This window comes from Arctopsyche grandis, chromosome 6 (genome assembly GCF_051622035.1).
Source record: "Arctopsyche grandis isolate Sample6627 chromosome 6, ASM5162203v2, whole genome shotgun sequence".
In the NCBI taxonomy this organism is placed as follows: Eukaryota; Metazoa; Arthropoda; class Insecta; order Trichoptera; family Hydropsychidae; genus Arctopsyche; species Arctopsyche grandis.
The window spans coordinates 16519352-16544950 of NC_135360.1; the positions used below are offsets into that span (position 1 = coordinate 16519352).

General features: G+C 36.2%; 2 protein-coding genes across 6 annotated transcripts in view; one reads left to right on the plus strand and one right to left on the minus strand.

The window, feature by feature from the left end:
* Positions 1-10188, minus strand: part of Dmtn (transmembrane and coiled-coil domain 2 protein Dmtn) — a 30977-nt gene extending 20789 nt beyond the window's left edge. For 3 of the 5 annotated variants that reach the window (XM_077431778.1, XM_077431777.1, XM_077431776.1), the window contains exon 1: positions 10017-10184. The gene's annotated coding sequence lies outside the window, so the exon portion shown is untranslated. Of the gene's footprint in view, positions 1-10016 lie in introns of all 5 variants that reach the window. The other 2 variants (XM_077431781.1, XM_077431779.1) reach the window with 2 other exon arrangements.
* A 6940-nt stretch (positions 10189-17128) lies between these two features.
* LOC143912618 (dual specificity tyrosine-phosphorylation-regulated kinase 2-like) overlaps positions 17129-25599 on the plus strand; it is a 70816-nt gene continuing 62345 nt past the window's right edge. The window contains exons 1-2 of the mRNA XM_077431912.1: positions 17129-17544; positions 23935-24367. Of these exons, the coding sequence (XP_077288038.1) occupies positions 17129-17544; positions 23935-24367 (849 nt within the window). The remainder of the gene's footprint in view (positions 17545-23934; positions 24368-25599) is intronic.

Genomic DNA, 25599 nt, shown 5'->3' on the forward strand with positions numbered 1-25599 from the left:
ATAGTAGACTGTTCAGTAGATTAATGGCACCTGTGCTGTATTGTAAATATTTATTGCTTATGTTGCATTTATCAGACTCAAAAAATAAACAGATCAAAATTGCTTACGCATAAACCTTATATAAAAAATGGTTATTAAATTGCAAGATGTGTGGAACAGAACGGTTGTTGTTGTAACACGGATTTGGAACAATTTGGATGTGATTTGTGAGCTAAGAAACGAGGTGAAATATGAGGAATGTAGACCGGTAAATCTGACACTTTGCCACAAAATGTACCAAAAAAAAATGCAATTTAAGTAAAATTCTGATGAAAAGTAGAGTAATTTTAATAGATGTGTGTGGTTCATATAATCCTTGTCATAATATATTAGTGGAAAACACTTAAAAGTGGGCCAAGTCGTAAATACGCTATCGGTGCATAGTACCGAAATGTTAGCGCCGACGCGAGGGTGTGTTTATAAATGTCCGCGACGAAGCGTGTGGTTGATTATTTTTATTATTAATTTGAAGGGGATTGGGGTTGATTATGTGTATACTAGGCTAAAAGTTTGGCTATTTACATACATGAACGTGTATAATTCAACTAGGTATTAATATAAGAGTGTTAAAAAATTGTGCATATGTGCAAACTTGATTTAAAAATGGTTCTAATTAGGCAACTTTTTAAGTGGAATCGTGTCGCTATTGTACTCGGTTTACGTGACACTAAAGATTATTTTTACAATGCTAATTCTGAGAGCGGATATGTCACTTTTGTTGAGGGAAAAGCGGACAGAAATTGCGACAGCATGAACACAAATGCTTTGTATGAAGGTCGAAAAACGAACTAGGACAGTGCTACATAACCTTTTCCATTTAATGAACATCCACTAAAAAAATTGGATTACAAATCGATTATACCTATACAACTTTCATTCATTCTTAGAAAATGAACAATTGGCGACAATTTTTTGAATAAATTCAAAGTTTAATAAAAGGCAAAGGGGAAAATTTAAATGAGCATTTTATAAAACAAATTCATATTTATCTTAAGCATTTCATAAAATTTGTGCGGAAAATAATATTATATTATTTAAAAATATAATAACAGAAAAACATTATAATTTGATTATAAAACAAAAGAACACACAAAAGTCTTATATTCCTTTAACATAATATTTGTACAAAAATAAGCTATAAGACTAAAAAAATCTCTAATAAATAAATACAAAATTAAAAAATTCTTTCATTTGAAAAATTACAAATCCAGTGTTTTAATTAGGTCAGAATTTTAAGTTACTTTAACAATAGAAAAAAATAATGCAACCAAAAATGAATGAAATTCGCATTAACGCTGAGCATTAAAGATCTCGCCAATAGGATCGGCAATGTCTCAACCGGTAATTGTCTAAGTTGACCCACTTTGTATAAGGTGTTTAATCTTAATAATTAGCAAGTTAAGTATTAATGAATTAAACTGCAAAATTTTGTAGTTGAAATCATGGGATTTTTCCAAGTCTACTTTTAACTGCGCACTTTTTCATTTTTAAATGATCAAAATATTTTTTTTATTTCATACACAAATAAAACATTGTTCAATGTAACATTTTTTATTTAACAGAAATATATTTATTTAATGCGCAATTTCTTTTATTCTAATGCTCAAATGATTCGTTCTAAAGAGCAAAGCTATTTTTTAAATGTACCGTTAAATCGTACCCAAAGGCAAATGGATATGTAAAAAAAAAATCATAAAATTTAAACAAATTGTTAATAATACCAATGACGAAAATGTATGATTTTATCATAAGTTACGAACTACTGAGCTGAATAGAAGTACGAAACTCTACAATCATAATCGGTCATTGCATTAGCGACGTTAACAATTTAAGTTAGCAAGATAAGAAAAACAGTATTGGAACTAAATTTGTAAATGTTAAGAAGATTGCGCAAAGAGACAACTAACTCTATTATTAGTGTGATATTTTTCCTGCTTCATTCTCTCCGCAGTTCGAATTAGAAAAACTTGAACTATAGCCAGTGGCACACATAAATTCATCTCTATACGTTTCGTCGAGTCGATGAGTGGCATTTTTCACTGCAGAAAAAGTCGCAACAGAAACAAAAAAGAAAATATGACACGAATATATATGTATATGTATGTAAATAGCAGCCGATGCTGGACTAATTGAGTTCGAACTAAAGTCCTTCCGTTACAAAAACGAGCAAAACGAAAGTAGTAGAAAAACCGCACGTAGGTGAAGAAAAGAGACCTACAAAATACACAATCGTGCATCGCCGTACTTATCGTCTCTTTTTGGCTGATGTTTATCAGAGCAAAGCCAAGAAAAAACCAGCTCGATATAATCCGATGTAAACGAAAACGCTTGGGCATTGCATCCGACATAAATTGCCAAACAAAAAAAAAACAAAAACAAAACTTTGTCAAGTGCATGTTTGCCCTATCGATATTATCGGTTCAGGATCTTACCGGTGTAAAGCTCACACCTCATACATCATGATAAGTTATATGTACATATACATATTGACTTATTTGGAGTATTGAGTGCGGCACAACCAATCCACACATATGTACATATCTACATACATATTACATCACAATGGAAATGAAAAAAAAGGGTAAACTGACTTGGGTGACAGGTTGAGAGGTGTATAAATAGTGCCATTCGATAAGATAAAATCGTGAATAAGGCACATACACACTTATATAGATATGATTATACCTGATACAATAAATAAAACCAATTATTTGGTATTTGGTATGTATGTATTGTATATGAAGTAAGTACTAAGTTAACGCTTAAAATTTTATCTAAATGTGTGCGTAATTTACAATAGAGTTATCTGTTTTCCTCAATTGTAAATATTCGAAGCCTATACTGAGCCGAATACCAAGAGCTAATTTCCAAAAAATGTTGTTTTTTTAATTTTCCTTTTCCTGTTTTATACTATACTGCTTAGTGCAATGGTAAAAAATGCGTAATTTCGCCCCTTGAAAAGACTGGATTAAAGTACCGAATATATTATATATTTTAAAATCATTGGACACTAGTCTAGTCTTAGAATTTGTCCAACAGAAAGGAGCCTTAGTGAGATAAAAATACTGTACATCTATAGTCCATTTAATATTTTTAAGTCATTCTAATATGCAAAAACAGCGAGTTTTTTTACATTATTAAGAAACAGGTTTTTAAATATCATTACTTCACCTAGACAAAACTGTTAATAAGTTGAATTTTTTTAGATGAAAATAAATATGTATGATAAAATCTTTGAGTCAATTAATCTGCACAAACAAAAAAACTCCTGGAAACTATAAGTTAATCTGCTAAACTAATAACAGCTTACAACTTAAAAATCCGTTTCTTTTTTAAATTCGACAAAAGAAGGCAATAATATCATCATTAATTTACGTCAAGATGCATCAGCTGAAGCAGCAAAGAATAGCTACTACTCTTGCGGCCTGTGGAAACGGAAAAGTATTGATCGTTAAAAATTTAACATGAATACATACATACATACATTACGTGTAAAAACGATAACGAGGCTATGCTATAAATGATATACCATACACGGTAAAATAAGATAAGAATTCTAATGAAAAATTAGCCATTCCATAACAATATAATACATAGTAAAATGCTAAAACACTCATTTTCAGAATCAATAGCCAGTGTCTTTCATCCTACGAACATACATACTATTCAACTTGCTCAAAGAAGATGAGCTTCCAGGAACTTCGTAAGTATTCCTGATTCACTCAGACGAAAAAAGAATTGTGCCATGGAGAGGACTTCCACCTAAAAAGAAATACGATAACACAGCGGTGATTCACGGTTGACAATCTTTGATAATGACGAATCGAAGTCGAGGCAGTTCAAGGAAATGGAATTTATCCGGAAAACGTGATGCGACAACTTCCTAGCAGATATTAGTAGCACGTAGTGTCGCAGCCGAGGATTTTGATAACAAATCAATCTATCTCAATGACCGCTACGAAATTATTGACTGAAGAATTTTACCAGGGTGTTCAATAACCGGTTATCTTTAAATGATCGGCTAAAATTGAAATTATCATTTCAAATTAACCATTTTTAAATTTGGTATCCGCTATTTTTCGTCTCCTTATACTATTTACTGTTTTCTTCATCTGATTTCTTCAAAATTATCTTTGTAAGCCTTTATGATGCATTCGTAGAACCTGGCCCAGCCAATTTAATTTGCTTTCTAAATAAATTATATGAAATGAATCTCTTTCTGAATTTTTATATACATATGTACGTACATATTTGAATTGTACTGTTATATATTAACTACCGAAATTTCAATTTAATATACTGAAAGGTTTCTGAGAAAAACATAAAAACTTCGATTCTCTCGAGTAAAAGTTGAGTTGAGGTAAAAATTCCAGTTGAGGTAAAAATATTTAAAAAATATTAGTGTATGGAATTTATCATTTCTATTACATGTAAAATAATTTAAGTCTTATCCGTTGAGAAACTTACGAGATAATTGGATCCAAAAACTTAAAAAAGAGGACATCTACAAATAATAGGAGGTACCACTTCCGGTCAACCTAAAAATTACGTCGTATCGATAAGACTAACTTCAGTGACTGATACTTTCAGTTCGATAGGACTAACATTGTTAAAAAAATCTCCAAAACACATTTTTTCCAGACCATGAATACGTGATCAGTGATCGATTCTGAGTTCGAATCAGTCAAAATCTCGATTTCAAATTTTCGCATGATCACAAAACTTCATCTATTGTTATTACGTACATACATACATATGTATGTAGATAAAGTGAACGTATATTTTGAATCGATAGTATAACAAGGGTAGTTGATGTGGTGGAGAGAGTGAAGAGATTGAAATGGCAATGGGCAAGTCATGTAGCTAGAAGAATGGACGAAAATTTGGCAGATGAAGTGCTGGAATGGTACCCGAGAGAATGTAAAATGGTGAAAGACAGGCCGCAAGGAAGTTGGATGGATAGAATTAGAAAAAATATGAGGTGAGATGGAGGAGAGTTGCGCAAACAGAGACGACGGAAGCTTATTGGAGAGACCTTCATCCAGCAGTGGATGGTGAATGGCTGTAAATGTAAATGAAAAAAATGTGGCGACGAGAATATTTGTATTACATTCCCCTCGCTCAGCGCAATCTGTTCTGGTTTCAGCAAACTAAGCTCCGTATCTGGGACACGAGGGTTAGGTATAATCTAACACACGGTTGAACAGCCAAACGATATTTTCGAATTTGGAGAGACCACATACAGGTTGAAGGATTGTTTAACTACGGCAAATAAATACTTCATGAAGAGCTTTCTTATTGAACATCCCACATGCCTACTCTTCAGATATGTCGTGCATGAAATACGTTGAAATATAACGTGACGGGGCACGCATATCGATTTAACCAAGAGATGACACGTCACACTATTTGACAACTTACAAAATTGCTAATACTTATATTGCACGGTATTATATATATATATGTAATCAAGTTCGCGTGTGAATAATATGTGTGCGGTATAGGTAATTGTCGAAAATAAAAAAAAATAGCTCTGGTCTTCATTGAGCACATACCCTTGACAATCTACCGAGTCATTAAGTACATACTACAATATTATAGTGAAAATACTTCAAGCACACGTACCTACATATTATATATAGTAAAGCTCTCAAGGTTTTAAAATTGCCGGAATAATCGCAGTTCTAATCTCGTTCTAAATCTTTCACAATACGTAAGGTTTAACCCTCTGCACTCTTAAGGTGTCCTTGATTTTACCAACATTTATACAATTGATTTTTAGCATGTAAATATTCCATATTTTAATCATAATTTCCGGAATGACCTGCTAATCTAATCATGGGCACTAGTATTCCCAGAAAAGTTAATTGCCTTCGTAAGATTGCAACATATCAATTTCGGAATACCTGCACAAGTAGAGGGTGGCTCAGAAATTAGTGGCTAAAAATTGGCTCCGAAACCGCATGCGGTCTTTCGTAAACAATCATTTTTCACCCAATGCTTTAAAATTACATTTAATTTTTCTAATGTTTTGAACCCACCATAAATTCGTGTACAAATTCATATAGCCGAAATACAGATGTATTTAAATATTGATAATATCAATAGAAACATTGTTGTTCCGTATATATGTAAGTACAACATCAATACTGTGTACTAGGGAGTCCATTACCGATAAATCGGTTAATGGCCCAAAACAATAGCTGGGTATTTTATTACCAGTAAATCAACAAAATATATTCGCTGCGCTTTATTGCATTCCTCTCCTTTATTTATGTTCAGACAACACTGGTCCGACCCAGTGCTTCATCTAGGAAAAAAAATATACAATAATGAAAATAATAGTAGAAGTTATATGTAGAACAGATTTACAGGGTAGATGTAGTAAATCTATCAGTTTCTGATTCCGATGATGATATTGCAGTAGTTCCGTCTACGACTGAATGTGTGTTATCAGTAGAGGTAGGATAGCCAAGGTGCCGCTCATTGTTCAATTGTTGTAAATCCCATGTAAAAAAGGTTCGGCAAACCTTTAACAATGCATTTACAACATTTGAACAATACACGGCACCTTGGTTATCCTACCTCTAGTTATCAGTAGTGGCCGGATCCACAGCGCGCCGTTTATTATTCAATTGTTGTAAATGCTATTATTCAATTGTTGTAAGGTTCGCCCAACCTTTTTTTTGTACTCTAGCTTTGTAAATAGAGCCAAACCACCCTGATTCCTGGAAAAAGCACGTTATCACGGTTCACGGTATCAGTAAACAAAAGGTTTCAGTTGGCAATAAGAAATAAAAGTCAGTTTGGGAAAGGAACCTACCCAGAAGAAAATAATAATTAAGTAGATGTGAGAAAGAAAATAACTTTTTTGATGAAATGTAATAAAACGGAAAAGGCTACTAATTCTACTGTTTTCTTCGCTGTTATTTTTTTATACGATGAATAAAAAAATAATTATTTTTGAGTCCTTTAAAATATAAATTTCTAAATAACTCATTTCCTTTTTTGGGAAATATATCTTAGTATATCAAAAAAAAAATTGTTTACTGGCGATTGGTTATATATATTTGGTAAAAACGACTAGTTTATTTTTGTGATCCGGTAATTGGTAAAAAAAAACTCGAATTACCGGTAAATCACCTATGGTGTAGTAAAAAATAATTTTCATTTTTTAATTGAAAATTAAATTCTAAAATCTCTCTAATTAGAAATATCTCAACTTGAACGAAATCAGAGTGCAAAGGGTTGATTATATCAGACCAGTCATTGCGAAAATTCCCTTCTTTTATGGGTCAAGTAGCGATAGGATCAGAACCGTACGGGTCGTCTATTATTAATCGCAATCTGTCGACCAAGTATCAAAAATACGTTAACACAAATCAAATAAACGATATCAACATCCTCTTAAGAGATTAAGTTGTATAATATCTCCGAACTTAAACAGTCGGAGGATTTAATCCTTCGTAATCGGACAATGTCAACAAACAAGACGTTTTTAGACTTCAAAGAATCCAGAACGAAAATAGCCACTAGTGGTTATATGCGACGTCAACCCTTTTGAGGTCAATTTAAGAATGAAACGCATACATTAATTAAATTATCACATTGTTGATGCAAGACAAAGCGAACGAGTGAATACGCACACTACAACCCATACTTGGGTGTGGTTGTCTCGAGCACAAACTCAATGAACATTTACAATTTCAATTGCATTTATTTCATATCCGCAAATATACAAGCTCTCGTTTGTACACACACGAGACTGAAGCATGTAAAGCCAAGGTCCACAAAATTGTAGTTTCAAACGAATCAAGGACATGAGACGACAAACCGGGTTGAATACATACAAAATGATATAATATCAGTGGTGTCGATTCGATGGGGCTACGCCCCTGTGTCGGTGCAAAAGTACTATGTTGTTAAGTGCGCGTGCACCGAAGTTGGCATGGCCAATCTAAACCGAGTTGATTCAGACAAATGCACAGTGAAGATTGTATACAACTGATACAGTAAAATTTTCAATTCGGTCTAAAATCGAAGCTTAAGAACCACCTGTATATACATATGTATTATATGTACTTTGAGGCAAAATATCCGACTTAAATTCTACATATACAACCTCAGATTTCAAGTTTCATACATTAAATTTACATTTCACAAAATACTGATGAAATTTCGAAACAATTCATACGTGAAAACGCTGAGAATTTTCACAACAGATAATATAAAGGTACCATTAAACACATTTTCGATGATTTCAGTCTATTACACCACTACTAATCTACCTGACGATTTAGCAGTTCTTACATGATTGACTTAACGCGATATCTATGTTTCATTCTACAAATATCTAATCTATATAAGTCATTTTAACTTTGTAAATCTACAATGAAAAAGCAAACTTTTCTAAATAGATATAAATAAAGATGTAAGTGGACTATCTGCCGACTATACACACTCAAAAGTGGAAAGGGCTAAAATTTGCATACTTTTATACATAATATGATGAAGTTTTCTTAAGGGCTTGTTTCTTCAAGTTAATTTGATATTAGTAAACAATATTAAAAATATTTAAAAACTTACAAGCTATTAAAATCCTACAGATTTTACTCCATCTTCTTGTATGTACGTTTAGATTCGGCGACTGACTGTTGCCGAGTGACTTGAAAATAATAATCGTGTATATGAATACGACATCAAATCAAAGATTATTATAATGACAGACTAAAGAACTAATATTTACAATAAAAAAACATGAGTAAGCGGTACGTACATTGGTACGAGTAATGCTGTCTGAGATTATCCACAAATGTAATTCGAATTGAAAAGACAATTTTCCAACATTTCCTAAAAAAAACGTTGAAATTAGTTTTATATAAAAACTTTATCGACACACTATCGAATTTTTTCCCCAATTATGTTTATATTATGATTGATTACATTGTAATACACACACGGACAGATTTGACCCTGTTATACACGAATATCACCACCAGATTGTGATCAATATTTGACGAGAACTCAGTACGTATTGCACACACGTATTATTCATAATGAACCAAGTGTTGATTATACAGTCGATTTAATGAATCAAAAATTTCAAACGTGTACACAACAGTAAATATTAGTACGGAAGCAACTGTACATTCATTGCCTATTCAAAATTAGAACGTCGAAATTAAAGGATCATCGATCACATCCAATCTAATTACTTATCCAAATTAAACCGGCGCGCCAATGGGTTAACGATTATATCACACGCCACGAAATATAGCCAGAATACTTCAAATGTAATTACATTACATGATAAGCGTACTTTTTCGGTACATTTTTTTAATATAATTTTTGCGACCCAACCCTACTATGAGGCGAACAGTTGGGCTATAATTAAAAGCGATCTTTATTGTGTTAATTATTATTATGAAAACATAACAGTCGAATTTGTACAATACTGGGCTGGATATAAATAGAATGAATTGATCGCAATGAACTTAATAGAAGTGAATTGGAATAAGGGTAGGGAGCCTGTTTTATATTTAGTACCGGCGAACAGGGGGGAGTTTGGGGCGTGCGCCCTGGCGAACCGGTTCGATGTGTCAAATCGGTCATCGCCGGTTTCGAGCCCGGTTTTATAAATGAAAATGTCACAGATCGGTCGGTTCGAACCGGGCGAGATGAGAGGGTCGACCAAAGTACACTATTATCGAATTGAATTCGAACGGCGGAGAGCCGGCATAGGGATAGGACGATACATCGGGAACACAAACATGGACACACCTCGTTCTGAACTGACGCAATAAGTGGGCGGCGGCCATCTCGTCTGTCAAAAATAAAAGTAATGTCAAAACAAAAACGAAGGGCGCCGGCGCCGTGGTCTGGAACGAGGTTCACTGAGGTATTCTCCGTTGGAGGTGTCCCGTTGGGGTACGAACGATGGGTGGGTGGATGGGTGGATGGGACGGGGGCGAGCTTACGTGTGCGGTGGGGGTGCGGGGGACGGGGGCGCGGGGCGGAGCGCCCGTAGTCGGCGCACCGCTCCACTGCCTTCAGCTGCTGACGAGCAACACACGCGCGATAACCGACCAGCCTCACTGACAGGCCGCTACTGACTGGACTACCGAGCCGGTTCGTCGTTCATCTGTTCGTGTTCGCATTGCACAAGTTGGCAGCGCTGATCGTCACTACCAAACGCAGTGTCCACTCGCACATATACGATTCAAAATAAAATGTTTTCGATTAAACTTATCTCCTCATCTGTTGATTTTATACGACAAACATTACATATAAAAAGGATTATTATAGTTTCTATTGTTTGTTTTATTCACTTAAGCAACCCGTGGTGGTTGTTTTTTGTTTTCTTAGAGTGGATCGATGGAATGAAATAACGATGCTTTTTTATATGAGTATGTATTAAAATACGGAACTACGATATCTCGAATAGTACAGATGTGAAATGCTCAAATTTAGAATTATTAGGTGTCAAAGAAGGTTCTAAAAACATTTACTCAACCCAGCAATTGGACTAAGTGTTATTACTTATTCCCTGATACAAGCGAACGCTGAGTTTTTTACATTTTGGTATTCTGCTTTTGTACAGTTCAAAATATTGATATTCTATATTATATTTGGATGGATGTATTTTGTCAACAAGAACGTGATGTAGATTTTAATGAACAATTTTTTTTTGTTTACTGTCAAAGATGTGCACACAATATTAAATGCGGGTTCGATGATTTTTGGTCACAAAGCGCTCGCCCAAAAGTCACTAAAATCTCTATAACGGCACATCTGGCAGTCGAAAAGTCCATCATACTAACAAGGACTCGAGTGCCAAATATTCCGTATTCGTGATTTTCGTGCTAACGATTGTCGTGTATCTGTTTATCATTGAAAAGTAATTTATTTAAAAAAACTATTCTTTTTCCCTTTGGGGGTGCTCTTGATCATTACTAACTAGAACTGATAGGAATATATTAAATATCGGCAATTGACATTAATGTATTGCATATCAGAATGGCTAATATAGTGTTCTCTCTACCCAAACATATTTTTCATATAAAGTCTTGGAATAGATAAAAATTTGTACATATTTGGAACTGAGTTGTCATTCTGCATGTTGGTACAGGTTTAAGCATGTTGGCATGTCCCATATTAATTCCTACACCTACACTCCTTTAAAATAAATCAGTTATTCTGTCGTTTTACACTTTATTATATCACTCCCATCGATCTAGAATGTATAGATAGGCCCTTTCATAGAAATCTGTCGACTTAAAACGTGGGGGAGGATTTGAGGGGCTCGGACGGTTAAAAGTGTTGGGAGTATTGGAACCAAACACATTTTTTTTTTGCAACTTTGACCCCCTTTTCGTGGCGAGGGCATGGACCCCTTTTGAACCATAATATTTTTGGCGAGTGGAGGCGCATCTACACATTATGTATATATCGATGAGCATTTCACATAAAAGTAATAAAATATACGCAATGATACAGCAGATCTATCAAATATCAGCCCGCTTTTTAGATAAAAACACTGCGTCTCAAATATGCATACATTGGATACTGGCGAGTCACTCTTGCTACAAAAATATACGTTAGAAATTTAATATTAAGTAAAAGTAAGTAAGTAATCGAATTTGCTCGATTTTTAGTGGCTCCGACTGTGGAAAAAAAGCCAAGACTTTAGTTGAAATGTAGCTCTAGTTGAAATGTAGTCATAAATTTTTGGCTATCTGTTCCAAATCGACGGAATCGAACGATCGATATCGAATAGTCGTCCATGGCGTCTCGGGGCGAAGCGATGAAGAGTGCGCAAAACGGCAACGGGCGAAGTGGTGGGGGTGTAGCGGGTGCGGGCGCAAGTGTGTCGGTGTTGGTGTTGTGCGCGCTGCGCGCCACCGCTACCGTCGCCGCGCCGACAGTTCATTGACTCGCGGCGAGCGGAACGGTTGCCGTCGCCGGCCGCTGCCTCGATCATTTCACCTCACACTCTTTGTGTGTCGCGACTGCAACCGATCACGATCTCGATCTCGATCCCAATTTGATCTGATCCGATCGTCCATCGCCGATCTCAGCTCACTCTCCGTGAGATACTTTTCGGCTTCGCGACATCGCAATCGGACTCGCCCGAACCAGACACACCTGGATCTACGTGAGTGCCACACTCCACACTCCACACTCCACACTCCACGCTCCACGCTCCACGCTCCACGCTCCTCACTGCCACCCCCGCCCTTTGCTCCACTTACGACGAGTCTGCGTGCGAGAGGGTGCGGTGCCACTTGCATCCACTCGGTGCAACCTACCCTCCCTGTGAACCCGTTCCTTTTGTCGATTCGATTCATAGTGAGCAAGCATTGTCTGCGTATCGACATCGACGGTAGCCGCGTGTCCCGGAAGCTCCGTCGCCCGCACGCTCACCCCGGACGCCTCCGCCCCACCTCCGAACGCTGCTTCGCCCCTTTTCATTCATCAATTGTGCAATCCAGGCGAGAAGACGAGCGACCGCGACGCTCGTCCACCACCACCACCCCGGCCGCCACTGTCAAATTTTCGCCGATTCAAATTTCAACTCGTAACGTTCGGATTAACGGGCATGGCTCGCGTTCGAGTCTCCGCATAGTGCATCGGTCTCGCGTCCCGGTTTCTTTGATCCTCGGATTCTCGAGTCCCGAGTCCCGAATCCCGGTGGGTGTGCACTGGCACGTGGCACGTACTTGTTGCACCGCGCCGCGCCTAGCCGCCCTCCCGTCCAGATCTGGCCGTCGTCCGACTTTCGTCGTTGGTCGTCCGTCGTCCATCGTCCATCGTCTGCCGTTTCCCCCCCACGGTCGATGGTAATGACCGCAACTCGGGCTGTGCCCTTGGCGAGGCCTTTTTTTCACGCACGAGAGCCCGATCGAACGAGTCTCGAATGCACGCGATCCTGACCCCCCACTTTTGTCTCCGAAAATTTGAACATTTTGAAATATTTAATTCATTGCATAACTTCCCCCTTCCCTTTTGTGTTGATTCTTTAACGCGGCAATTTATAATTGTTTGTGCTATATGTAATAATGTGTAAATATTTGCACGAGACGTTTATACATATGTATGTTGAAGGAAACGTGTGTACACATTTCACAATTGCATTTAGTTCGTTGTGGTCGTTTTTGTTTTTTTTTTTTATTATTATTTTATTTTCATCGTGTCTCCGGTTTAAAAACGTGTAATTATTTTGAAAGTCGTGAATTGAAAATTGCATTTATTATAAAGTTGCGTAATTTTATAATTTTGTTATTTCAGAGTAAGAGTGCTGAAATCAGGTTTTGCCGCGATTGAGATGTCGATTTTGCAACACGTTGAAAATCTACCTTTTTTCGGTGTTATTATTATATTATTTAACATAATCGTTCAAAACCAAACAAAAAATAATTGCAGTTTCATAATCCGATTCCAAAATTAATTACAATTGCGATGAAAAACTCATCTGCGCAATTTTACATTGTAATTTCACGGAAAAATAATTTACGATTCGAAAACCTGGTCGCTGTACTGATTTTTAAAACCGTTTTTAATGCAGATTCAATTGTTTCGTTACTTCGTTTGAAAGCCGTTACCGTTTTTTTTCACTCAAGCATTGTCGCGTAATAAACGTGAGGTAAAATTTAATCGATTTTTACAAATCTGAGACTTTCGTTCGGCAAATTCGACGTAGCGATTATAATTCGCAAATTTACGCCGTTATTGTTTACGCGCGACCTTCGGAGCAGTTCGCTATTTTACCGGTCGGTCAACTGTCAAAAAACGCCCATAACCTCAAACGCACTGTCGCAGAATCGGTATTGTATATACTATTGAACGCTTTTTATCGTCGTAGATTATTATCTCCTGCAATATGGTGATTGTTATACCCGTGCATTTCCCGCACGCATTCATTTGCGAGCGTCGCGTGTTGATCGATGCGACTTTTTTAATTTAGTGTAATTTCTATCGAACCACACCATAATGGAGGATATTATTTTTATTTAGTTGTCGTTGTAATTAGTGCGTGCGATACGTTTTATAACCCGTTCTAATCTAAAAAGTATGGTTCGTTGACTTCGGCCGAACGTCTCGTAAGGCACGCGATTTTTTTTTCTTTTAATAGTATTCGCCATTAATTTATCGCGATTGATATCGTGTGACATTGAATTACGTACTGTAGTGTCATAGTGACGTTATTGATGAAGCTTTTCGTGAATTTTCAACATTGATATAAACCTTCATGATTCTGTTTATATTGCACGTGTGCCGTGCGCAGTTTTCTGTACATTTATGTACATATACAGATATTTTAACGCAATTTCCACAATTATGCTAATTCTGTGAAAGGAATTCGTCGTTCGCAAAGATTGTGAGTTAGTTTCGCGAATGACGTGAATTTAATTGGACGTTCGTGCATCAAAAAGAACGAAAAAAGAAAGAAAGAAATGTGTACATAATAATGTCTCGTTATAAACTCGAGAATTAACTGTCTTCAAGCTTTCATTGTATGGAAATGAGGGTACATTTTATTTAATAAAGGAAATGCTTTTAATTTGCCACTTGGACTGAACAGCTAGACAGACTAATGTAATGAAGTGGATAAGTACTCTCACAGACATTCCAGATTTGCTTAAGCAGTCTGTCGTATCATTTTCAAATCCAATTATGTCCAATCCTTAAGTAGAATTGTCTTAGGAATACCTTAACTTTTGTTATTTGCACACATTTCCACGACTGATGGCCGTTCAATGTATGAGAAAAAATTATATTCAATGCATTTTGTTTTCCATACGTTTTATAACATACATATGAGGATTTATCTTGCTTTTTTCGACACTATTATGATCAGACTTAGGCAGCCAGGATGCTTTAACCCACAATAAAATCTTCGCTATTGTCAATTACTCCTATCAACCATTTTTTTGCTCTCTTGCTTTATAGGACAATAGTAATTGACAATAGTGAACCATTTTTTGTAGGTTAAAGCATCCTGGTTGCCAAAGTCAGATTATGACTAAACTACGGATACAGACCGTGGTTTTTCCAGGAATCGGGGCGGTTTGGCTCTATTTACAAAGCTAGAGTACAAAAAAAAGGTTCGGCGAACCTTAAACAAAGCATTTACAACAATTGAACAATAAACGGCACGCTGTGGGTCCGACCACTAATTATGAGATTTCAATATGTGTCACTTGCTGTAGTAAAAGTATTATGGTTATCAAAAATTACTCCAGTAGGTTCGATCTTTTTTGTATAATACGCGTTCACTTGATAGTATGGTGTTACATTTAATACTCATGATCCTATTGTACGTAATAATGTCCGTATTAGAACTTGAGCAGTCTTATGACGTTATAGGCCAGTAGTAAGTTGACCTTTAGGACCACAGGGTGCGAGTGTGAGGCGACGATAAAGTCTATTAATCTTTTGAAACCGTCTATGACTATTGATTGTTCCAAAAGATTAGCAATCTTTTCAATCGCCCTACACTTATACTACCAAAAACCCCAAAGGTCGGCTGACTAATTCGGAGACTACTGCTTTGTGTCGTACAAAAGACCACAATGTCCAAAGCTTTCGCGAAACTACTATATGTATGTACATATACATACAACAAACTTGATCTGTTCAAAAACATTCTAACTATCAACCAACGGTCATTCGCATTTAAAATCTATGCTTAAATTTTTATATACTAATCCATTTTTACTAGGTGCAGTGTGCAACAAGCATGCGTGTATATTAAATCGTATGTGAAATCCTTTATATGTTTAAGTATCTTTCTGACCAATAAAATCGTGTGTTAACTGTTTAGTTAACTGGAATAAATATTTTTATCTTACATTTGATAGTTTAAATTCGATTTGAAAAATGTTTTCGATTATGATTATGTTCGGAATAATCGCAATCGGCATGTCGTGAAAATCTTTCTGGTTTTGTCTCCATTCGTCCCGTTTTGACCGCAACAGTCCCGTTGTTTACGTGTCTTGCGTTCGTCCCGTCGTTTTCGTAGATTTTTTTTGATTTGTCCCATTTGTCCTTGTTCCTCCAATTTTTTTCCCCAAAAATAAACATCATAATATAAATACAATATATTAATTTTAAAGTTAAATTTAAATATTTCGTTTTACATGTTTCTTAAAAATATTATTATATTTTTTTGATTTCTTGTTTATTTATTTCGTTTTTTTTTATTGTCTTGTTTCAATTTATTCTTTTTTTCGGTCTGCGTACGAAAGCTAATGTACGTTCTGGTAAAAATATATTATTTAATAAAAGAAAAAATGAAAATTAAAGAAATCATAATTTTCAGTGGAGCATATTTTTTTTGCAATTAAAGAAACGAGAATATCTTTTTGGAAAATTTGTAGCTATTTTCTTAGTTAATTTTACATGTTTCATGTATTAAATATATGCATGAACTTCATGTATTAAATATATATTATATTAAATGTTTTGTTTCTATTTTTTTTATTAATAAGAATTATACATTCTGAAAAATATATATTTATTTATTTTATTATTATAATTAATACACAAATGAATTAAGAATAACAATAAAAATAACAAATTAATGACTCACACCAGTCTTACAGGTAAACAAGAACAGTAAAAAAAAATATTAAAATACCACTCATCTAATTCAAATAGGCTCATGTTGAATCTCACTGTTATTTTCTATATAATTCTTTAATATAGTTATTTGAGGGAGGGGGACAATTTTTATGCGCATTGTCCCGTTTTGAATCTTGGGAAATAGCCTCGCCGTACCTAGTCCCCTTGAATCCTGCTCGCGCACCCGTAAGTAAGGCTGTGCGACAACACATGGGGGATTTTCACGGTACGCTACTGTTGTCGTCACTATTGCGATTCCGATTTCGAACGGTTCGTTTTGAATTTTTTCCAATGTTTTGTCGAAATCGTATGTGGGTCAAGTTGAGAGGAGGCGAACGAATATACATACATAGATATATGATGGTGCTGATCTGTTTGTTTTTGTCGTTTTTCAGGTGTTTCGTCGGTGGGTGGTGTGTTGTGATGCGGTGGTGACGGTGATGGTGTTGCGGTGAGCGCGCGCGCTATGCCGCAGTCGCGCGGGGGCGGCGAGGCGGCGCCGCTCGCGGTGTCTGTGTCCGGGGGAGGCGGAGGGGGCGGCGGCGGGGGCGGGGGTGGAGCCACCACCGGAGGGGCGGTCGCCCCCCTCAAGAAAGGCGCCAGCTCGGGGGGCGCGACGGTCGCTGCTGGAGGCGGTGGCGGCGGCGCCGGGGGCGACTCGCGCGCGCACGCGCCCCTCTACGCGCCCTTGCCCCCCAGCGAGGCCATCAACGTCTACAAGTTCCAGCTGTCCTGCGACGAGTACAGGGAGATATGGAACTACTCCAAGGTTTACTTCTATTGCCCTTCCAAGGAAGTGAGGCCTATCGTCGACGGCACTCCCAAGTACGACGACGCCGATGGCGCATACCTGCACGCCCTCAATGAACACATAGCCTTCAGGTACTATACACACATACCAACTAGATAAATCTTATCTAATCCCAATAGGGGGAGCAAATACTAAAGGGACTAAAGTTCGGACGATGGTCTATATCAGAGTGCCTCGGCCCTTTTTTTGTACCGCGAGCACCACATGCGAGTGAGTTCGCATGTGAGGGAGAAAACTGATGTTAGTTAACGTTTTGTCACCTATGTATGTAGGGACTAGCTAGCGACTGCCGATGAAGTACATATGTGCGTAGCTGACAAACTCTATCGCCGAAATCACACAGCGCGGTATGTGGGACGTTTTTTTTAGACATATAAACAATGTGGCATACCTGGCACATATACCACGACCGTCCGGCCGGCCGGCCGAACGACCTTTAGATCTTTAGACCTTTTTCGGTCGAAAGATAAATAAAACCAAATTGTATGGTTTTATTTATCTTTCCTTGACAGTGATCGATAACGGTTTTAAGAAATATAGGAGAAGTTGTCGACGTACCACATACCGCATACCACGCTGTGTGATATCTCCCTACGAGTCGTAAACAATCAAGAGGTTGCGTGGCTCTGCTCTATATGCACGAAATGTGGTTCCCTATTGTCAACCATGATTTTTTTCTCGCTTGCTTTGTACGGTAATGGAGAGGTATATTGTTATTTGACGAGCTCCAAGCCCACGCCTAAGATTTGTCCACAGAAAAAAGCTGCAGAAAAGCTTCTAGCAATTTATCTGTCGTAGTTTCTCAAAACAGATAACTGAGCAAACTACCCAAGTGCATACTCAATTAAAATGTAGATTCCAGCTACATTAACACAATACAATAGGCAGGGTGATCCTAGTTGTGCTTTAGTATTATTGAATAACGAAACCTACATCGCCTAAGATTTTTCTATAGGTGTAGTATAGCTGAACAACTGTCTCGTTCTCCGACGAAAGTATCTTTCAGATTGTTGAAAGGACCTCATATTGAGGGTTTTATTGGTCGACTTCATTGACCTTTAAAGTGGACTTATTAGGTGTAATATTTGGATCTACTCCGTTCCATCGACTCGAAATTTCTCGACACTCGTTTTCTCGACTTTTTCAGTATCTCTCATTGTCATACAAAAATGTTTTACATATTGAAATACTTTTTTTCCGATGTAAAATTTAACTATTTAAAAATTCGGACGTGACCAACCCATGACTTTATCTATGATTTGTAGAAAACAAGAAGTATCAAAAACAAAATACGATAATGAAACATATGTATAACGGCTATAAGCACGTTCGCGTTAAGAAATCGCAAAGTCAAAAATTCTATTTCCGGTGCTCGGATTTTGTTCAAAATCTTTTTATTACTTAATATTACTATGCATATTATAAGCATAAAATATCAAGAAGATAGAAATAATTTAAAAGGTCAACATTGAAGGATATATTGTTTAAAAAAAATACTTATTTTCGTACACAATATAAAAAACTAATATTCGAGTAGATGAAAAGTCAGGAAAATTAGTGTCGAGAAATTTCATGTTGGTGGAACGAAGCGCACCAGTAATATGTTAATTTGTTTTTTTTAATACGATACTAAAATTGTATTTGACGAAAGACGAGAGATTTGTCTCTTTGATTTGTAGTAGCTAGAGAAAGATTTGTCGTAGCTAGAGAATCTTTAAGGTGACTAGCGAAATTTTATTATCAGTAAAAATATTTCAATGATTGTTCTCTGCGCTAGCGCTAGTTTTTTTTTTATCAGTGAGAGTTAAGTTTGATGGCATGGTATTGGAAGACCCGGTAGTTTTTGTTTGTTAGCCAATTATATGGGAGAGTTTAAATACCTATTCGCATATGTACTGTTTTTCACTAAGATAAAAGATGATGTGAACGAACTCTTCTTAAAGAATAATATTCTCAACAGAAGAAATATTCTCGTTTTAATTGTTCATCGTTTATGTCGAATCCCAAACGAATCATTCGCACTGGATATTATATTATGGATACGATTACAAATCTATTATGATTGAATGTTACGGAGACATGAAATTACAAAATTAAAAAATTACTGTGAACAAAAATGAATTGTTGGAGAGGTAAACTAAAAGATAACTTTCAGAACCGTTACGACCTAGGAATCTGGCAACGCTTACAGCTCTCGCCAGTTACAGTGAATTTAAAAATGCTGTGGGATGGATTGTTTGGCAAACTTTACCCCTACGATTCTAAAGTTCGTTCAACCAAATAGTATACATGTAGACGTTGTTTGTGGTACGATTGATACCGCCATTTATTTTTCCAGTTTATTGAATTATTCAATCTCGGAATTATTGTTTGCACGTGACTTCAAATGTTACGTGCGTTTCAAACGGAACGTAGCAAATATTTATCATACAGTAAATAAATTCAAAGCAACCTTAGAAGGAATTGCTAGATATTTGCAGATCGACGAACCGCACAGTGTAATATGTATAATGGTAAATTCTTAAAAGTGCTGTGCCATTTACACGAACAGTCTGGTAGCCGCAAATGTTTATGTGTAGTAATTCAAAGTACCTACATACCTGTCCCTCGAGTTCTATTCGCGTGTGTGGATAGTTGGTTCGTCGAAAGGAACAGTCAGTTTACTGAATCGATTTTTCACATCATTCGAATGGCAATTTCAAAAATAGTCTCGCATATCGATCGATTCGATTTCGACGCAGATTTTATTATAAGTATGTATTTATGTATGTGTGTATGTACATATATGTATGCACGTGTATCCATACTTCTGTTCTATTTCACACATAAAATTTGTCGGAGGTCAGATATGTTGATGTTGGCATCGTTTGCACGTCGAAACGGATCGTCGCGTTTACTAATAACATGATTTGTTGGTTGGAAGTTACTCGAAATTTGAATGCTACATCCAAAAAGTCGTTGTATTTTAAGATTAGAATATACCAATTGAAGGATCGTTGTTCGTAATTTATGTGAGATGGATCAGCGGAAGCGGTTTTATTACGTGCTATCCAAATATATGTGTGTGTATATAATACGATTTCGTGAACAAACGTTCACGGGCAAAAACATTCAGGGCTAAAATGTTCACACACAAAGATAAAAATATAGCTAGCTGTCATCGCATCGATCAGACAGGCGATTCCGATGTAATTTTTAATGATTTCGTTGATTATTAAATTTCTTTAGCTTCGTGATACAGACTTTAATGAGAGCTAACCCCACCATATGTCGGTAAAATATCGGTGATCGGAAGAGTTGGAAGTGGTTTGATTTTGAAATCAGCTCACAAATTTCAGACGGTTAAGAATTTTCGGTCCGCTCTAGAGTATAGTCGATGGTTTGCAAGCCAGATTTAAACTGACATCGTTTGCTAACAAGTAATTATTTTTGTAGTACTAGCTAGGCATATTTACTTGTGATCGAACTACCTAACTAGTAACTACATAAATAATTATTTGCTAGCAATCGATCTCCTATTTTAAACCTGCTAGCAAACGATCGAACATACTCTAGAGCAGACCCGTTCACACGACAAAACTTATTATTAAAGCCCGGAGGGGGCTGTATATTGTTCAAATGTTATAAATGCATTGTTAAAGGTTTGCTGAACGTTTTTTACAAAGGATTTACAACAATTGAACAGTAAACGGCACGCTTCCGGTCCTACCTTTACTTATTATACATATTACCACAGCACAGACGGGCAACTGCACGTAACCAGCAAGTACGAAAAGTATTCTTTGGTACATTCTATATTTTATTTTATTTTATTTTATTTTAAAAAATCAATACCACAGAGACTTGACAGGTTGCCCCAAAGCGTCAATGTGATTTTAATACAAATAATAAAAATCATAAAAATTACAAAAAAAACACCATAAAAAAAATAATAAAAATCATAAATAAAAAAAAACATAAGAAAATAATAAAAATCATAAATAAAAAAAAACATCATAAAAAAATAATAAAAATCAAGTAAAAAATATGTACACAAAATAAAAACAAAGAAATAAGATTGAAAAATTTATATCGTGCTATTTAGGATGTGTTCCACCAACTCAACATAACTGGCATCGAATAGGTCCAAGTAATGTGCCAGTAAGTTGAGGAGTCGAACAGCTCTCGAGAGGGGGGAGTTCATGAGCACGTTTGATTTAGCCCTAATTGGTAAAAATATATCATGTTTTCTTAAAACTCTACGATTTTCCGGGGCCCAGAATTTTAGTTTCTCCAGGATAGTGGGATTGTGAATCTCTCCTCTAAGTAATTTTACGAAATGTTTCCCAAGAAATAAATCTCTTCTCTTTGCCAGGGAGTTGAAACCCAAAGATCCCAAGACAAAGGCACTAGGGAACAGATATGGATAAAATCCAAATGTCTTCAGATATAAAAACCTAAGGAATTTCCTTTGGACTCGTTCCAACATTAGAGAGTAACGAAGTTGATAGGGAGACCATATAATGGAGCCAAACTCGAGCACACTGCGAACTAATGTACAATATAAGAGACGAATGGCAGTGAGCCCTAGTTCGGACGAATTACGGATTACGAATCCAAGGATTTTTGTTGCCCTATCACAGATATTCTCAATGTGAATGTTGAAACTCCAACTATTTTCGAAGACTATTCCCAGATCAGATATAAATAATTCTCTCTGAAGAAGAGAATCATGAAATTTATACGGATAATTAATAGGAGAACGAGAACGAGAGTAAGAAATGACCCGACACTTTAGGATATTGAAGGGAAGTTTATTAACATTAGCCCATTCATAAATAGAATTCAAATCCTCTTGCAAATAAAGAGCGTCAGGTAAATCAATTATTCTCTTATAGATTTTTAAGTCATCCGCATATAATAAAAATTTAGAATGGTGAATAGAAGATTGAATATCGTTGATAAATATTAGGAATAATAAAGGATAATAAAATAAATATGAATGCGAGAAAGCACAAGCGAAGGAATATATGAACGTGTCCATATGTAATGTTCGGTGGGTGTTCGTTTTGTTGTGTGAACCGTCTTTCGTGATACCAACGTTTTGGATATGAACGTTTTTTTGTGTGAAATTTTTATCCGTGAGCGTTTTGTTTAATGTTTATTATTTTAACAAAATGTTTAATGTTTATTCAAAATGTTTAATGTTTATTCAAAACAAATCCGTTTTGTCTCATTTCAAACGGTTTCTTTATTTGTGGGGAACAAACTTGCGATTAAAATTGACCACTTCCTTTGGAATATACAATTGATTGCTTGGATTTTGATATAACAAGTTGGTTTTTGATATGACTCATTTAAAGGGGGTGTCCTAACTGCATCCAAGATTTGTGCCAAAATGTTTTCATTCTGTTGACACATTATGTATGTGTGTAGATGATGTTGCACATAAATTTGGTTTTTTTTTCGATGAAAGTGGCGTTGCAATAAATAGAAGCGATCTGTAGTACATAGTACAATGTTGACGGTGGAGCTCTCGGTGCCACCACAGAGACATGTCATATTTGCTGATTTGATTGTTTCTATAGTCGAGGAGACACAGTTGCGACATCGTTTCACTCTTGGAGAAAATTGCCACTAGCAGAAATATAATACGTACTCGATCGAACCGGTACTGCCGTATATTTACCGTCTGACTTGTCTTCACATTTGTTTTTCCAATGGAAGATTCGTCAACGAGTTAATTGGCGTCAATTGAAACGCCCAATGCACGACAATTTTTCACGAATCAATAAGCTTCTGAATCTAATTGCTGTCTATATAAGGGTATTTCAAATTCTGGTTTTTAACACACTGGTCAATTTCGTTAGAATAATTTGTCGTAATATTACATATATCATATGTCTAAAACCGCTATGTAGTTGTAAAATAGGACTATGAACTGAATGATACAGCTACAGATCACCCGATTAGTTTGATAGATTTATCTGATTTTATTGCTATAATTGCTGGTGTGATGCGTATGCTATTGGAATTCTGATCACATGTTGTTTAATTTTTTATGGAATATGACAGTTGCTGAAATGGTTCTTATCAATCATCATAATGTCTTTGCCTCTTACTTATTTTTTTGTATATTCTTCTCAGTAGAAATAAAATTTAAAGCATTAAAAAAATGAGAGACTTGTGTTTGATTTAGTTCGTATCTATAGCATGTCCAATGAAGCGTTTACTTTTCGTAGTCATTGATTACACTGTGCTTATGTATATTTTAAAAAAAATCATGTAATTAGAAAATACTTGATCGGTTCTGGATGATAGAATCTTACATGTTGATTTGGTTCAGTGTCGATCATTATCGAAACTCGTAACAACGTACGAAATGGTACTACAGGTACCAGCTGCTCCATTTTTTCACGTGTCGCAAACTCGTTGAAAGTTTCTAATGCGCTTATTGTTGATTTATGTGTGTTATTTTGCAGGTACGAGATCTGCAAGCTGATTGGCAGAGGAAGCTTCGGCCAGGTGTTTAAAGTGTTCGATCACAAGACGCGCGAGTACGTCGCGCTGAAGATGGTCAGGAATCAGATGAGGTTCTTCTACCAGGCGAAGGAGGAGGTGCGGATCTTGGAGCATCTGAGGCGCAAGGACAGGGACAACGCGATGAACGTAATCCACATGCTGGACAACTTCACGTTCAGGAACCACATGTGCATCACGTTCGAACTGCTCTCGATCAACCTGTACGAGTTGATCAAAAAGAACAAGTTCCAGGGGTTCAGTTTGCAGCTGGTCAGAAAGTTTTCGCACAGTCTGCTCCAGTGTTTGGACGCGCTGTCCAAGTTCAAAATTATACATTGTGATATGAAGCCGGAGAACATACTGCTGAAGCAGCCTGGTCGGTCGGGAATCAAGGTAAATTTCACCATGTTTTCTTATCCTCATACCTGTATCTACCTATATGTATGTAGTAGCGGCAATCGATGCAAAAAATGAATACGAGACACAATAAGGACTCAGGTAGTTGATGGCGCACAGGTGCTCAACGGAACCACACGAGACGACAGCTGTTCTATGAATCGGTTCAATAAATTCTCAAACTTTTACCTACTATCCGTTTTTTTTTTTTAATAAATATTCTCATAGTCATCTTATGAAAATATTTAAAAAAAAATCATCAATTCATTTGATTTAAAAATTCTCTAATACTTTTCATGCGAAAACAAATAATAATTCAATAATAGTGCAGCGGAAATATTATTTGAAATGGTTTTAGTAAATTTTTAGTAGTTTACCTTGTAAATTTGATACTTTCAAGAGCAAGAAATCTTATATTAATATTCCGAAGAGTATATATAATACATATGTACATACATATATAGAGATTATCATTTAATCGGGATTATTTCGAAATGAGTATACTTCGCAAGCTTTGTACAAAGAAAAAAGCAAAAACAAAGGCAACCAAACATATCATTTTATATTATTTGCGCACTTAATGGACGGGTGACTCGGCTCTTGTCAGTTCAATATCCATTTCCTCGTCTTGCACCTACTACACAAAGAGAGGCAAAAAAGTTGTACATATTTTTTGCACGATTCGTAGGAATAAATTTAGTACGTTATAGTTCAATGTCGTTTAAGAAGACTCGCGTGTCTAATTGCGAGACCCATTAATACGTCCACTTGTCTTTCGCGCGTAATAGACACTCGAGGTTGTGTTTTTTTTTTTATTATTATTTTTGACTTATTTAATAATATTTACTGTTTAATTTGATCAGTTTGAGAAGCGGCGCGTTGTTTCCGTCGTCATGGAAACCGTTGTTAGTCAAATAACACAGGTGCGTTGCGCGCGACTCAACGTTCAAGAGTCTGCGAAACCTTGTCCTATGATTAAAAATAATTAAAAAATGTGCTGATCACGGTCTTGACGTGGAGTTGCAGGTGTTCGATTTGCAAATATTCCATTACGTATTCCGCTAATTTTTATTGGGTGTATGTGTAGAATTTGCCTTTGTTGTGGATTGGTCTTTGTCAGAATGAGCGAAGCTCGCAATTGCACAATTATTACGTCACGGGAGCATTAGTCGCTTTATAAATAACGGGCGACAATGCGAAACTGTCGTCGGATCAGCTTGCATAATCTC